The sequence below is a fragment of the Pan troglodytes genome, chromosome 2 (assembly GCF_028858775.2).
Source record: "Pan troglodytes isolate AG18354 chromosome 2, NHGRI_mPanTro3-v2.0_pri, whole genome shotgun sequence".
Lineage (NCBI taxonomy): Eukaryota > Metazoa > Chordata > Mammalia > Primates > Hominidae > Pan > Pan troglodytes.
The window spans coordinates 15,776,418-15,793,753 of NC_086015.1; the positions used below are offsets into that span (position 1 = coordinate 15,776,418).

At 46.3% G+C, this 17,336-nt stretch overlaps 1 protein-coding gene across 2 annotated transcripts in view; it reads right to left on the reverse strand.

Annotated features, from left to right (window-relative positions):
• The window catches only part of TAMM41 (TAM41 mitochondrial translocator assembly and maintenance homolog), a 124,770-nt gene that overhangs the window by 36,131 nt on the left and 71,303 nt on the right, over positions 1-17,336 (reverse strand). Inside the window, exon 8 of one of the 2 annotated variants that reach the window (XM_054680382.2) lies at positions 10,945-11,099. The exons of the other annotated variant lie outside the window; for it this stretch is intronic. Within the exon in view, the coding sequence (XP_054536357.1) occupies positions 11,032-11,099 (68 nt within the window). The 3' untranslated portion in view covers positions 10,945-11,031. Of the gene's footprint in view, positions 1-10,944; positions 11,100-17,336 lie in introns of those variants that run through there. 2 annotated transcript variants of the gene reach the window in all.

The window sequence follows — 17,336 nt, forward strand, 5'->3', positions numbered from 1 at the left end:
CAAAATGACAACGCTTTGTAACTTATCCTGGTGCTTTAATCTTTGCTCTGATTCTGCGATTTAGAAGCAATTCTGTGTCACTTCCCCTCAATCACTGGCCATGTCACCATAGCAGTGCAGGGTGACAATCATTCATACAGAAAACATGTAGGCGCTGAGAGCCTCTTTCTAATCCTGCTCCCTGAGCAACTGCTCAGGAGGCGTTGGTGAATGAGAATAGCAGGGTCCTCGTTGTTTAGGAACTGAGTCCAGCAGGGTAGGGGGACACTGAAGAAACCAAGTTGTACTGGGAGTTTTTATAAAGGAGAGTTACAGAGAGCCATGGAAGTGTAAGTCTGGGGCCCCCATTCAGTCTTGGGAGGGCAGAGGATGCTTCCCAGAGGAACTGATGTCTAAGCTGAGCCAGCAGGTTAAGTAGGAGTCAGTCGGGTGAAAGAAGGAAAGAACAGCACAAGTGGTGGCAGCAGACAGCAAAGCCCCAGGAATGGAGACGATCCCAGTTGTCTGGAGGTTAGAGAGCCCGCATCTCAAGGTGAGCGGGAGCTGCTAGGACACAATGCTGGAGGCCGAAGTGAGCTGTTAAGAGTTCTGGGACATTTTGTTTTTGAAGGGCAACGGAGACATTCCAGGATTTTAAGTTGGGAGCAACATGATCCGATCTGTGGGGTTTTCGTTTTGTTTTGTTTTGTTTTTTTGAGACAGAGTCTCGCTCTGTTGCCCAGGTTGGAGTGCAGTGGCATGATCTTGGCTCACTGCAATTTCCACCTCCCAGTTTCAAGCGATTCTCCTGCCTCAGCCTCCTGAGTAGCTGGGATTACATGCACATGCCACCATGCCCAGCTAATTTTTGTATTTTTAGTAGAGACAGGGTTTCACCATGTTGGTCAGGCTGTCTCAAATTCCTGACCTCAGGTGATCCACCCACCTTGGCCTCCCAAAGTGCTGGGATTACAGGCGTGAGCCACTGCACCCGGCCAGATCTGTGTATTTTTAGTTTTTAATTCTGTTTTTGTTTTTGAGATTGTATCTTGCTGTGTTGCCCGGGCTAGAGTGCAGTGGTACTATCTCAGCTCACTGCAACCCCCGCCTCCCAGATTCAAGTGATTCTCCCGCCTCAGCCTCCTGAGTAACTGGGATTACAGCCATGCACCACCACACCCGGCTAATTTTTGTATTTTTAGTAGAGATGGAGTTTCGCCATGCTGGCCAGGCTGGTCTTGAACTCCTGACCTCATGATCCACCTGCCTTGGCCTCCCAAAGTGCTGGGATTATAGGCGTGAGCCACCTTGCCCAGCCTGAGAAATATAATTTACCATTATATTCTTTAATCTGCCCCAAATCCCATTAATTATTGCTCTTAAATAAAGAGCATTATATGCTTTAATCTCCCCAAATCCCATTAATTATTTAAGAGCAATAATTTTTAAGAGCAATTATTAATGGGATTTGGGGAGATTAAAGAATATAATGGTAAAAAATCAATTATTTTTCATCTTTGTCATTAAAAAAAAATTTGTCAGAGACCCACCTGCATGTGCTCGGCACTACTCAGCCCCACTCCGTACTGCTCACGTGGAGGGAGTGCTCGCCACCTAAGAGCTTAGGGGGTGATCAACGGCACATCCATTCTTTCAGGAAACACCTAGATGCTTAATAGTAAGCATCTCTCATGTGCCAGGCACTGCACGAGGCCCTGTAAACGAGATGCCAACTCTGCTTGGAAGTGGTACGGTGGAAAGGGCATTGGGCCAGGCAGACATGGGCTCAAGCTCCTACCCCAGCACCTCCTGAGAGAACTCCTTCAACCTTTTCGGACCCTGATGTCCTCACGTGTAACACTGGAATAAAGACACCTGGCTTCCACAGCCCATGTATGGATGAATGGGAATGCATACGGAAAGCAATTGCTCAATACATACGAATTCCTCCCACCCTACCCCAGTTCCTCCACCTTCCAGGTTTTAGCATCTAGATGAAAACCAAATTCTATAAATCAGGTTTAAGAAAACATTCCTGGCTGGGCATGGTGGCTCACGCCTGTAATTCTAGCACTTTGGGAGGCTGAGGTGGGCAAATCACTTGACGTCAGGAGTCCGAGACTAGCCTGGCCAACATGGTGAAACTCCATCTCTACTAAAAATATGAAAATTAGCTGGGCGTGGTGGCACGTGCCTGTAATCCCAGCTATTTGGGAGGCTGAGGTAGGAGAATCGCTTGAACCCAGGAGGCAGAGGTTGCAGTGAGCCGAGATCGCGCCATTGCACTCCAGCCTGGGGTACAAGAATGAAACTCCATCTCAAAAAAAAAAAAAAAAAAAAGAAGAAGAAGAAGAAGAAGAAAACATTCCTGAGTAGAAAACCCACACAAAGTGGACAGACCTAATAATAATATTTCCAAAACACATCTATTGTCATCATTCTGGATGGGCAAGTAGCTGCCCTCTCAGTAAGCTTTTTTTCATTAAGGAAATATATTAGCTTACCTGTCAAACTTGTTTTCTTCCCTGTAATGCAAGCAATTGCCTATGCTTCCCAAAGCCTGGAGGCCAATCTACTGCCACTGCTGACATTGACCCAGTGGCCAGTTAGACTAATATTCAGGACTTGCCAAGGTGCTCTCTCCCTGGAGGCCTCCTAAAATTCTTAAAGCACTAACAACATTTCCTCTTGAGCTCTCTTCAAGCCGAATCAGTTGCTTCATTTTCACTTCTTCATAAACTTAGTTGTTAATAATTTTATTTTTCATTTTTAGCATTTGCTTGTTTTTCTAATTTCTTCCAATTTTAATTTTCTAATGTCTTGACCTTTTATAAAAGAAATGGATGATGATGCTATTCCTTCTTCTATCCCTTAGAGGACTGTAAGTACAATTTTTTGTTTTGTTTTGTTTTGTTTTGTTTTTTGAGATAGGGTCTTGCTCTGTTGCCCAGGCTGGAGTGCAGTGGTGCAATCTTGGCTCACTGCAACCTCCACCTCCCGGGCTTAAGCGATTCTCATGCCTCAGCCTCCTGAGAAGCTGGGACTACAGGGGCCCACCACCATGCCTGGCTAGTTTTTGTATTTTTAGTAGGGATGGGGTTTCACCATGTTGGCCAGGCTGGTCTCGAACTCCTGGCCTCAAGTGATCCACCCGCTTTGGCCTCCCAAAGTGCTGGGATTACAGGTGTGAACCACCACGCTCGACCAAGTCATCTTAAAATCATCTTCAGGCCCAGGCGTGGTGGCTCACATCTGTAATCCCAGCACTTTGGGAGGCCGAGGTGGGCAGATCATGAGGTCAGGAGATCGAGACCATCCTGGCTAACACGGTGAAACCCCGTCTCTACTAAAAAGATACAAAAAATTAGCCAGGCATGGTGGCAGGCACCTGTAGTCCCAGCTACTCAGGAGGCTGAGGCAGGAGAATGGCGTGAACCTGGGAGGCAGAGCTTGCAGTGAGCCGAGATCGGGCCACTGCACTCCAGCTTGGGTGACAGCAAGACTCTGTCTCAAAAAAAAAAAAAAAAAATCATCTTCAAGTTGTTGTTTTACTTTCATTTTATCTGGAATGAATTCATCTCTTCTTGATTGCTGATTTTGTTTGGTTCTGTATCTTATTATCATTGATTTTCCTAATAGACTTTGGGATCTTGGTTTGCTCAGTCTTCTTGAGGGCACTTTTCCCCTCTTGATCACCCCAGTTTCTCTGCTGCACTCCATCTTTCCTGTCTAGCAGTTTCTAGTTGCCTCTATCCAGCCCCTGTGGCTCCTAGTCCAGAATTGAGTCTCTGTTGGTGCCTGGGCTCTCCACTCATAGAGGGGAAATGCAGTTCCAGGCCCCAGGTCACTGCAAAGACTGGCCCAAGTCTTGGTTTCTCTGTCTCCTGAGAAACATAAGTTTATCAGCCATAGTTCCAAATAGCTGCCAACTGCAGATTTCTTAGCTTCCTTTCACAGATGCAAGGTATCTGTGCACGTGCATGTGCGTATTTGAATAAAGAGACCCTTCCCCTTCCAGGTGCGATGGCTTACACCTGTAATCCCAGCACTTTGGGAGGCCAAGGCGGGTGGATCACCCGAGGTCAGGAGTTCAAGACCAGCCTGACCAACGTGGTGAAATCCTGTCTCTACTAAAAATACAAAAATTAGCCGTGCGTGGTGGCGAGCACCTGTAATCCCAGCTGCTTGGGAGGCTGAGGCAGGGGAATCACTTGAACCCAGAAGGTGGAGGTTGCAGTGAGCCAAGATCACGCCATCGCACTCCAGCCTGGGCAACAGAGCAAGACTCTGTCTCAAAAAAAAAAAAAAAAAGAAAGAAAGAAAAGAAAAAAAGAAAAAAGAGACCCTTCCCCAGGCCCCAATTTGAAGCAGGAGGTCTGAGTTGTTCTTGCACTTTGCTTGGTGCCCTTGCCATGCCTGTCACTGAGTAAAAACCCAATTCCTGCTTCTCCACCCAGAGCCCTGCAGGCCCATTTGTCACTCATGTATCTTTGTTACTACTCCACAGAGATATGTATTACATGTTTCAGTATAGTGGGTTTTTTTCTGTCTCTTTTTATCATTTATCTGTCATTTCATATATTTGGAAAAGGGAAACCCTCAAAGCACAATCTTAAGAAATTATCTTGACCTGAGCTCCCACACTGCCTGCACAGACCTTTGCTAGTGCACTTATTACATGGAATTATAACTGTCTACATTGCTGACACCACCAGTTCCCCAAAGCCATGGGTCAAGTGGCAGAGCCAGGATTTGAACCTCAGTCTACTGACACCAAGTCCTCTTACCTAGAATGCCGATGGATGAATACAACCATTTACATCTTCCCATCCTTAGTGCCTTGCACAAGCTCTGGCATAAAATATGTGCTCAGTTATTATTTGTTGAGTAACTTAAACTTAGACTCCCACTACTGTCTTCTAGATTTATCATAATTCTCTTGTCCTTTTATTCCCCCTAAATCTAGCACAGTATCCCTCTATTTAGACATGCAAGGTAAGTGAACTCCTGACTCTCTCCCTATCCTGGCCTTCCTGTGCCCATAACAAACATCATGGCCAAAGAACTCTCTCTCTCATGGGTCTGACCCTTTCTGTACAACCTTTTAAGAAATTGATTGTGAGGCTGGGTACGTTGGCTCACTCCTGTAATCCCAGCACTTTGGGAGGCCAAGGCAGGTGGACCACCTGAGGTCAGGAGTTTGAGACCAGCCTGGCCAACATGGTGAAAACCCGTCTCTTCTAAAAATACAAAAAATTATCTGGGCAGTGGCGGATGCCTGGGGATGCAGGGGAATCACTTGAACCTGGAAGGTGGAGGTTGCAGTAAGCCAAGATGGCACCACTGCACTCTAGCCGGGGCAACAAGAGTGAAACTCCGTCTCAAAATAAATAAATAAATAAATAAAAGAAATGGATTTTGATAATCATTTGCCCTCCCAGTGTAGACACAGATTTCTCTTTTGCCAACTGGAAATCCTAAAGCCATCCTCCACCTTTTTTTTTTTTTGAGACAGGGTCTACCTGTCACCCATGCTGCAGTGCAGTGGCCTGATCATGGCTCACTGCAGCCTTGACCCCTTGGGCTCAAGTGATCCTCTTGCCTCAGCCTACTGTGTGGCTGGTACTACAGGCATGTGCCACCATGCCCAGTTGATTTTTAAAAATTTATTTGTAGAGACGAGGTCTTACTATTTTGCCCAGGCTGGTCTTGAACTTCTGGGCTCAAGTGATCCTCCCACCTTGGCCTCCCAAAGTGCTGGGATTACAGGTGTGAGCCACCACACCCAGTCCCTTAAAGCTTTTGAAAGAAAAAAGATGGGAAAATTGATAAATTAAGCTCATGCAGTGGTCTGAAGGAGTGATCTGGAATTTTACTTCTCTCTTTAATTTTGGCCTAAAATGTGAAAAACAAACACATCTCGACATACTGCAATTCTGTGATCCCGGGTTATCGATAAGCAGCCTCCAACTAAGAAAATCACAGTAATTTCCCATAATATTACTTTATATTTCAATAACACTCATCTCAATTTCATACCAAACCAATTACGTGGGTGTTATCGTTCATGTTTTAACACATGATGAAACCGAAGCAGAGAGGTTAAGTGTCCTGGCGAAAGTCACACAATGGATAAGGGGCGGAGCCTGTACCCAAACCCAGATCTTTCTTTCCATTTCTAAGCCTTCTGTTGCCTAATACATCACTGCTATACACTAATTTTCAAGTGCCAGAAACATGAAGGTGACCTTCACAGTCATTTTTGTTTCAATATTATCTTTGAATAATATATAAAGCATTCGCAGGCCACTGACTTTTATTTATTACGTGTCTCTCTTTTTGTTTTGTTACTTTTTTGGTTGTTGTTGAGACAGTGTCTAACTCTGTCGCCCAGGTTGGGGTGAAGTGGCGTGATCTCAGCTCACTGAAGGCTCTACCTCCCAGGCTCAAGTGATCCTCCCACCTCAGCCTCCCGAGTAGCTTGGACTACAGGTGCACGCCACCATGCCCGGCTAATTTTTTGTAGAGACAGGGTCTCACTATGTTGCCTAGGCTGGTTTTGAAGTCCTGGGCTCAAGTGATCCTCCTGCTTCAGCCTCCCAAAGTGCTGGGATTACAGGTGTGAGCCATGGCGCCCAGACCCGTTCTATTCCATTTTATAGGTGCAATGCTGTGTGTGCCTGGGGTCAGGGACTGCTTTGCGTTCCCAGTGGCTTGTGAAGAGCCAGACCCTGACACATGTTTGCAGAGCTCCCAGACCTTTATCCCGAAGGCCACACAACCTGAAGGCCCAGGTTAACCAGCAAGGTCCCAATGTCACATAATCTTACTGTTTTTTTTTTTTTTTTGAGATGGAGTCTTGCTCTGTCTCCCAGGCTGGAGTTCAGTGGCGCGATCTCGGCTCACTGCAAGCTCCACCTCCCAGGTTCACGCCATTCTCCTGCCTCAGCCTCCTGAGCAGCTGGGACTACAGGTGCCCGCCACCACGCCTGGCTAATTTTTTGTATTTTTAGTAGAGACGGGGTTTCACTGTGTTAGCCAGGATGGTCTTGATCTCCTGACCTTGTGATCCGCCTGCCTTGGCCTCCCAAAGTGCTGGGATTACAGGCTTGAGCCACCGTGCCCGGCCCATCTTACTCTTTTTCAATAAAGACAGCTAGGTAAATGTATAACCAAATTTGATGTAAGTTATACACAAACCTTTTCATATATAAAATACCACAAGTCACACATATTTTTACAATTGTTTTTGAAACTCAGTTTTCCTGCTTTAGCCAGAAAAATAGTCATTGTCAGATCATGATTTGTATAAAATGCTTTGTGACTCAGTCAACCACCAGCTGACCTCACGACACAAACCTTAGTTGGCCTCACCTTTCCTGTGGTTTTCCCACACTGTTTTTATAGCTTTCATTTAAAATAACATTCAGTTGAGCCTCCAGTGAAACCAAGCCTTTGTTCTCTTCCTCCTGTTTTTCCTCCAAAAGAACTGACAATATAAGCCTTTTCTCTGGCTCTGGTTAAGTACAAACCCATGATCAAGTGGACCCAGGGACTTGCTGGGTTCCAGGCTCTTACTACCACCACCCTGACAGTCAACCACAAATACCTGTCACCGCCATCCTCGGTACTTCATCATCACAATCGCCACCACTAGCTGAGCTCTTACTATGAGGCAGGTACTTACTGAGCTTTCACATGAATCAGGAATTCATGTAATTTTAATTGCCACAACAACACTATGGAGTAAATACTACGATGTTCTTTTAATGTATAATGAAATTGAGACTCAAATAAGTTAAGAAAACTTCTCCAAAGCCACAGAGCTACAAGCGGTAAAGACAGGATTCAACACCAGGTCATTTCCAGTTTGAATCCTCAGGATACCCCTTATTAAATATGCAGTCTGTACATATAACACACACATACAGACATATGAGAATTGAGTTGCAGCTATGTGATATAAGACCATATTTTAGAGACATTTAAACATTTGTTAATGATGTTATTATGGTTATCTTTTCACCTTCTGGAGTCAAATTTTTTTTTTTTTTTTTTTTTTTTTTTGAGATGGAGTCTCATTCTGTCGCCCAGGCTGGAGTGCAGTGGTGTGATCTCAGCTCACTGCAAGCTCTGCCTCCCAGGTTCAAGTGATTCTCCTGCTTCAGTCTCCCGAGTAGCTGGGATTACAGATGTGTACCACCACACCCGGCTAATTTTTCTATTTTTAGTAGAGACTGGGTTTCACCATGTTAGCCAGGCTGGTCTCTAACCCCTGGCCTCATGTGATCCACCCACCTCAGCCTTTAAAGTGCTGGGATTACAGGCGTGAGCAACCACACCCGGCCTGGAGTCAATAAAGATTTTTGCTCCATCCAAAACTTTGGTCAGCTCTTGAGAGACTCATAGAGTCCACAGGGTAGGCCTAGGATTCCTGACAAATAAAACAATGCCATCAAATAGCAACATCATTTAAAGAATACAGACATGCTACTGCTGGGAAATTCTTTTTTTGTTGTTGGTTTTTTTTGAGACAGGGTCTAACTATGTCACCCAGGCTGGAGTGCAGAGTGAGGAACACGGCTCACTACAGCCTCAATCTCCCAGGCTCAGGTGATCCTCCCACCTCAGACTCCCAGGTAGCTGGGGCTGCAGGCGTGCACCACCATGCTTGGTGAATTTTTCGTATTTTTTTATAGAGACAGGGGTCTTGCTATGTTGCCCAGCTGGTCTTGAACTTCTGGACTCAATCAATCAGCCCATCTTGGCCTCCCAAAGTGCTGGGAATACAGGTGTGAGCCACCGTGCCTAGCTGGGAAATTCTTATTTTGGAAGGAGAAGTACAGAAAAGAGGTAGAGTATGTTTTTATTTTTATTTATTTATTTTATTTTATTATTTTCTTCAGGCCAGATGTTTTTATTTTTATTTTTTGAGACAGAGTTTCACTCTGTCACTCAGGCTGGAGTGTCGTGGGTACAAATGGCTCACTGCAGCCTTGACCTCCTGGGCTCAAGCAATTCTCCTGCCTCAGCCTCCCTTGTAGCTGGGACCAGGTGTGTGCGCTACCACATCTGGCAAATTTTTTTTACTTTTTTGTAGAGATGAGGGTCTCACTTTGTTGCCCAGGCTGGTCTCAAACTCTTGGCCTGAGGGAACCTTTCTGCCTCGACCTCCTAAAGTGTGGGATTACAGGTGTGAGCCACTGCATCCGACCTAGAGTATGTTTTTAAATTAAGTTTTTTATTTTGAGATCGCTGTAGATTCACATGCAGTTGTAATAAATGATAGAGAGTGATCCCATGTAACCTTTACCCAGTTCCCCCCACTGGTAACATTTTGCAAAGCTGTAATATTAATACAATTTCCCAACCAGGATATTGATAGATTCACTGATTTTAGCTCTTATTTGATGTAGAGTATCTTTTTTTCTTTGGGACAGAGTCTCAATGTGTCACCCAGGCTGGAGTGCAGTGGCGTGATCTCGGCTCACTGCAACCTCCGCCCTCTGGGTTCAAGCAATTCTCGTACCTCAGCCTCCCGAGTAGCTGGCACTACAGGCACGTGCCACCATGCCTGGCTAAATTTTGTATTTTTAGTAGAGACGGGGTTTCACCATATTGGCCAGGCTGGTCTCGAACTCCTGACTTCAAGTGATCTGCCCGCCTCAGCCTCCCAAAGTGCTGGGATTACAGGCGTGAGTCACCATGTCCAGCCAGGGTACTTATCTTGTTTCTACTATCTTGCTATTATGAATGATGTTGTGATGTTGCTATGGATATTGCTGCATGAGTTTTTGTGTGGATGCATGTTTTCATTTCTCTTGGATATATACCTAGAGGCAGAATTCTTGGGTCATATGATGACTACACAGAACTATCAAACTGTTTTCTGTAGTAGCTTTACTATGTTACATTCCCACCAGCAATGTACGAGGGTTCCACTTACTCCCCATCCTTGTCAACACGTTGTGCTTTTTTTTTTTTTTTTTTTTTTTTTTGAGACAGAGTCTTGCTCTTTTGCCCAGGCTGGAGTGCAGTGGTGCAATCTAAGCTCACTGCAACCTCCGCCTCCCGAGTTCAAGCAATTCTCCTGCCTCAGCCACCTCAGTGCCTGGGATTACAGGCGTGTGCCACCACACCTGGCTAATTTTTGAATTTTTAGTAGAGATGGGGTTTCACCATGTTGGTCAGGCTGGCCTCGAACTCCTGACCTCGTGATCCGCCCGCCTCGGCCTCCCAAAGTGCTGGGATTACAGACGTGAGCCACTGTGCCTGGCCATCTGTCCTTTTGATTATAGATCAAAATGGGTGCAAATCAAAGCCACAGTAAGACACCACTTCACACCTGTGGGGGTGAATAGGTGTGAAGTGGTATCTTACTGTGGCTTTGATTTGCACTGCCCTGAAGGCTAATGATGTTGAACATCTTTTTATGTGCTTATTGGCCATTTGCATATCTTCTTTGGACGTAGGTGGAAAACTTTTTTGTTTTTTTTTTGAGATGGGGTTTCATTCTGTAGCCTGGCTGGAGTATAGTGGCACGACCTCAGGTCACTGCGACCTCTGCCTCCAGGGCTCAAGCAATCCTCTCACCTCTGTCTCCTGAGTAGCTGGGACTACATGCATGTGCCAGCATACTAGGCTAATTTAAAAAATTATTTGTAGAGATGGGGTCTCCCTACATTGCCCAGGCTGGTCTCAAACTCCTGGGTTCAAGTAATCCTCCTGCCTTAGCCTCCCAAAGTGTTTGGATTACAGGCGTGAGCTGCTGCACCCAGCCAAATCCTTTTTAAAGTCTTGAATGTTCTTGATGACAAAGTGAATGTGACAAGGTATTTCCCACAATTTTATGTTAGAACAGAAGAAAAACATATGTTTTATGCAATTACATACTCATTCATTCATTTTCCAAGTACCTATGCTATTCCAGACACCAGGAAATTTAGAGAAGAAGGAGAAACCAGTTAGTTGATTATCAGAAATGGCATAGACAAGATGTTATAGTCCTCCTGGCACTTTTGTAACAGTCTGCTTCTGACTTATCCAAATGGTTCAGCTCCATTCCTGGCAGGGCAGAAAAGGCAATGAGACAAGGTTCCTGATTTCCAGTAGCTCACTATCTAGTGGGAGAGAGAAACACATAAATATGTCATTGCAGTCACAGATGGTTATCTACCCACAGAGCTTAGGAGCACAGTGGAGGGAGCAGGTAATTCTGCTAGGCACCTAGGAGGGGTGCAGGAGGAGGTGACATTTGAATTTGGTCTTAAGAGATATTCAGACATTTGACAGATGGTGAAAGGAGAAGGACATTCTAGCCATCAGGCACGGCCTGGTCAAGGGCATGGCTGAGGATGTGAGAGCCGAGGGTGAGCAGAGACAGAGGGTGGAGGGGAGGAGTGGAAGGGAGTGGACCACGTCATGAAGAGCCTCACTAAGGAGCATCCATCTACAGTCTCACTCTGCGCCCAGGCTGGAGTGCTGTGGTGTGATCTTGGCTCACTGCAACCTCTAACCTGCCAGGTTCAAGCGATTCTCCTGCGTCAGCCTCCTGAGTAGCTGGGATTACAGGTGTGTGCCACCATGCACAGCTAATTTTTGTATTTTTAGTAAAGATGGGGTTTCACCATGTTGGCCAGACTTGTCTTGAACTCCTAACCTCAAGTGATCCGTCTGCCTTGGCCTCCCAAGAGATTTTTTTTTTTTTGTAAGCAGAAGAGTGGTGTGGTTCGATCTGAGGTTTAAGAGATCACTCACAGGCAGCCAGGTGGATGGATTAAGGGGTCAGCAGGCCAGAGGGTAAATATTTGTGGCCTTGTGGACCACACAGTCTTTGTCACAACTTCTCAACTCTGCTGCTGTAGTGTGAAAGCAGCCATAAGACAATACATTTAAGTATTTCATTTAAGTATTTCATTTAAGAAAGAACCCGGCTGTGTTCTAATGCACATGTATTTACAAAGCCAGGAGGTATGGATCTGTCCTGAGGACCATGATTTACCAACTCCTATATTAGACTAAGGTGGGAATGAAGGCAAGGAGACCACTGACTATGTGGAAGTTCTCTCATGAATGGAGAAAATCAGAATGGGGTGAGGGAAGTGCAACCGAGGCAGAGGGTATCTTTCAGCCTCAAGAGGAGTCAGGTCCTCTACCTCGGCTGTGCTGGAAAGTGTGACTACACGCCTCGTGGCCCAGCTCGCATTTCCTACAAAGCAGGCAGAACACCTAGTTATGCAAAGAGCATCACTCACGGCCACTGCAGCCACCTGGGAGGTGTGGAGCTTCTACCTGTGACAAGCCTGCCAAGGAACTCACAGGCCCAGGCAAGGAGAAGCCTAGAAAACAAGGTAGAAAGTCTTGGAAAAGCCTCATTTGGTCTGCGATGCAAGAAAACTTGATTCCAGTTAATTGAAGTAAAGAAGAATTGGTTCAATCTCATAGAATCCACAGGGGAGATGTGTGATTGGTCCCGCACTCTAAGAGCTGGAGAGCGAGAAGCGGGTGCCTCTTCTGGCCTCTGTGGGGCTGCACAGACTCTTTCTCCATCTCTCCTGCAAAATTGGCATCCATGTGTGGACTGCTCATCAGTCAGTGTGGGGTGGAGACACAGAGAAAGTTCAGGAGTACATAAGTGGCCCCATAAAAACACGCACCCTACCACTACCCTGGAGGGCAGCTGACCGGGGGTGTCTGGTCCAGCCTCTCTAACAACCCCTGAACCTCTCTGTCCAAGCCCCTTCCCCTTGCTGGGCAAAATAAAGGGGGCAGGTTCGATCACTGGTTCTCAACTGGGATTTCTCCCAAAGTAGTAATGAGGTCGACTTGCAAGCATTTTTGGCTTTCAAAAAGCCATTTAAAATGCTCTGCTTGCTGATGAAAGCTGTGGTTTCTTTGCTCTCGGCTACGATTCTGTCAACTCAGGGTAGTAACACTGCTGAGCGCGTGCTGATCCGAAGCTCTGATTGGCTGCTGGTGACATAATAGGAAGGTCAGGAACGATTGGCTGGCAGCTGAGACCGGCTGAGCCACATACCAGGAAGGTGTGTTGGGCGTGAACAGAGCACGCTTAGAGCAGGAACAGAAGTACGAGCGACAGCCTACCAACATCCTTCCAGCATGGGGGCAGGGGAGGCATGTGTTAAATAACAGAGTCTTCAAGATAGTGAAAACTATGCATCATTTCTAGGGTCCTCTTTTGTGTAGCTCCTGTCTCCCCCTAGTCCCAGGTGTCTCTCCCCAGAGGGCTGGAGGGCCAGGCCAGGCTCGCAGACAAGTGGGTACATGTACCCCCTTCACTCCCAGTTCCCTCCTCTCTGCCCAGACCTGCTCTCCGCAGCCCTGAGGCGGGCAGCTGGTCCACCCTTCTCCCCTGCAGCTCTCTCTAGGCTTAGGACCCAGGTCCCTCCCTGCTCTAGGTGGTCTGGATGTCAGCATCTCAAGCTGCGGCCTCAGGCAGCAACAGGCACCCCCTTTATGAATTATCTGAGCAGAGCACAGCCACAGTGGGAGGAATAAAAATAACAAGAAACACAAAAGGTGCCTCCTTGAACAGGAAGAGTCACTAGGGATGGGGGACTGGCTCACCTGGTGAGTCACCCTGTGTTCCCTCTTCTTGGCTGGCTATCAAAAGAGAAGAGAACACAGGCAATAACCTGTGGCCTCCAGGGACGGGCTGGGCGTTTTAGAAAGGCCCTGGGTTTGCAGAAGAGAACAGCACGCATGGTGGGGAGGCTGCTGGAGGTTGGGATTCTACGTCTGGCTCATGGCAAACCTGATGGATGACTTTGGGCTCTTTTCAGAGTCTCTGTTGCCTCATTTGTTTGTTTGTTTTTGAGACGGATTATTTATTTATTTGAGTCGGAGTTTTGCTTTTTGTCGCCCAGGCTGGAGTACAGTGGCCAGATTTGTTTGTTTGTTTTTGAGACGGATTATTTATTTTTGAGACAGAGTTTAGCTCTTTGTTGCCCAGGCTGGAGTGCAGTGGTGTGATCTCTGCTCACTGCAACCTCCGCCTCCCAGGTTCAAGCAATTCTCCTGTCTCAGCCTCCCAAGTAGCTGGGATTACAGGCGCCCGCCACCACGCCCGGCTAATTTTTGTATTTTTAGTAGAGATGGGGTTTCACCATGTTTGCCAGGCTGGTATCAAACTCCTGACCTCAGGTGATCAACCCACCTCGGCCTCCCAAAGTGTTGGGATTACAGGCGTGAGCCACCACGCCCGGCCTGTTTATTTATTTTTAATTTTAAAAAGTTTATATATTTAAGGGGTACAGGTTCATTTTTCTTACATGTGTATATTGTGTAGTGGTGTACCCATCATCACCCAAATAGTGAACACTGTACCCAACAGGTGATTTTCCAACCCTCACCCCCTCCCACTTTTTATAGTCTCCAGTGTCTGTTTTTCTTTTTCTTTTTTTCTTTTTTTTTTTGAGACGGAGTCTCTCTCTGTTGCCTAGGCTGGAGTGCAGTTGTGCAATCTCAGCTCACTGTAAACTCCACCTCCCAGGTTCATGCCATTCTCCTGCCTCAGCCTCCAGACTAGCTGGGACTACAGGCGCCTGCCACCACAGCTGGCTAATTTTTTTTTTTTTTTTTTTTGTAGTTTTAGTAGAGACGGGCTTTCACCATGTTAGCCAGGATGGTCTTGATCTCCTGACCTTGTGATCCGCCCTCCTTGGCCTCCCAAAGTGCTGGGATTGCAGGCGTGAGCCACCGTGCCCAGCCCAGTGTCTGTTTTTCTACTCTGTATGTTCATGTGTACCTATTGTTTAGCTGTCACAAGTGACAACAAGCGGTATCTAGCTGTTTCTGAGTTATTTCACTTAGGATAATGGCCTCCAGTTCCATGTTGCTGCAAAAGACGTGATTTCATTCTTTTTTTTTAATGGCTGAGTATATCCATGGTGTGTGTATGTATCACATTTTCTTTATCTGATCCTTGGTTGATGGACAGTATATCTGTGCGACTGTGAACAGTGCTGTCATAAACACATGAGTGCACGCGTCTTTTCCCTTTGGGTAGATACCCAGTAAAGGGATTGGAGCCTAATGGTAGTTCTATTTTTAGTTCTTTGAGAAATCCCCATAATGCTTTTCATAGAGTTGTCCTGTCCTTTATTAAGCCTCCTATTCAGGGCAAGGCACTGTGCCAGGGGCTTTACATACATTGATGCTAATCTGGAGAATCATCCTGCCAAGTAGGGTCTTTATCGTCTCCATCTTAAAGAACAGGAGGCGGTTCCGAGAGATTAAGTAACTTGCCTGCTGTCACACAGTATACTCTTGATTCAAACTCAGGTCTTTCTTTCTCTCTCTTTTTTTGGAATGGAGTCTAGCTCTGTTGCCCAGGTTGGAGTGCAGTGGTGCGATCACAGCTCACTGCAACCTTCGCCTCCCGGGTTCAAGCAATTCTCCTGCCTCATCCTCCCGAGTAGCTGGGATTACAGGCACACACCACCATGTCCAGCTAATTTTTATATTTTTAGTAGAGTTGGGGTTTCACCATATGGGACAGGCTGGTCTCAAACTCCTAACCTCAAGTGATTCACCTGCCTCAGCTTCCCAAAGTGCTGGGATTACAGGTGTGAGCCACCATCCCTGGCCAAACCCAGGTCTTTTTGATTCCAAAGCCCCCAAGTATTGCTTATTTTATTTTTGATTTGCTTAAAAAAAAAAGCTAGTTAATGACTAGCACTTTGTGAACTATTTTTCTCCCAACATTTTTAATTTTTTATAAAATTTAAAAAATAGAGGTGGGGTCTCGCTATTTTGGCCAGGTTGGTCTTGAACTCCTGGCCTCAAACAGTCCTCTTGCCTTGGCTTCCAAAAGTGCTAGGATTACAGGCGTGAGCCACCGTGCCCAGCCCCACCCCGACATTTTCTTTGATGACTACCTTCAAGTACTAGCAGAACATCCAGACCTGTTGGCAAACAAGCAGTAATGGAGACACTTGGAAACTTGACCCTGAGTAGCTCAACAGCTTGTTTTCTCCATGAGCCAGTAGGCTTCTAGCTGTGATTTCATTAATTTATAACAGTATGCACATTTAATTAAGCAGAATGTTTCTTGCCCAACCTAGATGCTAAATCCATCAATGTGTTATGAGCTAAATTGTGGTTCATACAATGAGAAATAGAAAAGTCAGTGTTGGGGGCCGGGTGCGGTGGCTCAGCCTATAATCCCAGCACTTTGGGAAGCTGAGGTGGGTGGATCACCTGAGGTCAGGAGTTCAAGACCAGCCTGGCCAACATGGCGAAACCTCGTCTCTACTAAAAATACAAAAATTAGCAGGGCATGGTGGTGCATGCCTGTAATCCCAGTTACTTGGGAGGCTGAGGCAGGAGAATCACTTGAACCAGGAAGGAGAGGTTGCAGTGAGCCAAGATCATGCCACTGCACTCCAGCCTGGGAGACAGAGCAAGACTCCATCTCAAAAAAACCAAAACAAAACAAACAAAAAAGAAAAGTCAGTGTTTCATCATCTTATGCAAAGGAAGCTATAATTTCCAGGTGTTCTGCCACCTACAACAGGTTTGAGCGCTCTTGTTCTCTGACTCTATGAACGCACACTTTGTGCACAGGAAAACTTCCCGGATAAAACAGAGCCAGGAAGAGCTCTCTCACCACTGTAGAATGAAAGTTGCTTTCTTTGCTTCCTTGGGAATCAGAAAGGTGCTCTGCCCCTTTCTATGTGCACCTGGAAAGTTCTCCATCAAACCAAGCTGACAGGGAGGCTCTCCAGCCTGCCAATAAGAGCAGTGACTGAGTGCCAGAGGGACTGTTACCTAGATGGCCAGGCTAGCCCAAGATGGACAGAAGAGGGAGCACTTTCCGTAAAACAGCCACATGTCACAGGCCCCAGCTGCCGCCTGCAATCCTCTGGCTCCCAAGACTGCCCAGGGCCCTACTGCTCTCCCTGGGAGGTTTGTCTTGGTCTGTTTGGGTTGCTATAACAAAATGCCATAGACTGGGTGGCTTATAAACAACAGAAATGTATTTCTCAGTCTGGAGGCTGGGAAGTCTGAGATCAAGGCACTGGCAGATTCAGTGTCTAGTGAGGGCTTTCTGGTTCATAGATGGCCACTTCTCATTGCAACTTCACATAGAAGAAGGAAGAAAGGATCTCCCTGGGTCTTGCTGATAGTGTCCTAATCTGCCCTCATGACCTAATAAATTCCCAAATCCTCATCTCCTAATACCATCACATTGAAAGCATTTTTTTTTTTTTTTTTTTTTTTTTTTTTGAGACGGAGTCTCGCTTTGTTACCCAGGCTGGAGTGCAGTGGTGCGATCTCGGCTTACCGCAATCTCCGCCCCCCAGGTTCAAGTGATTCTCCTGCCCTCAGCCTCC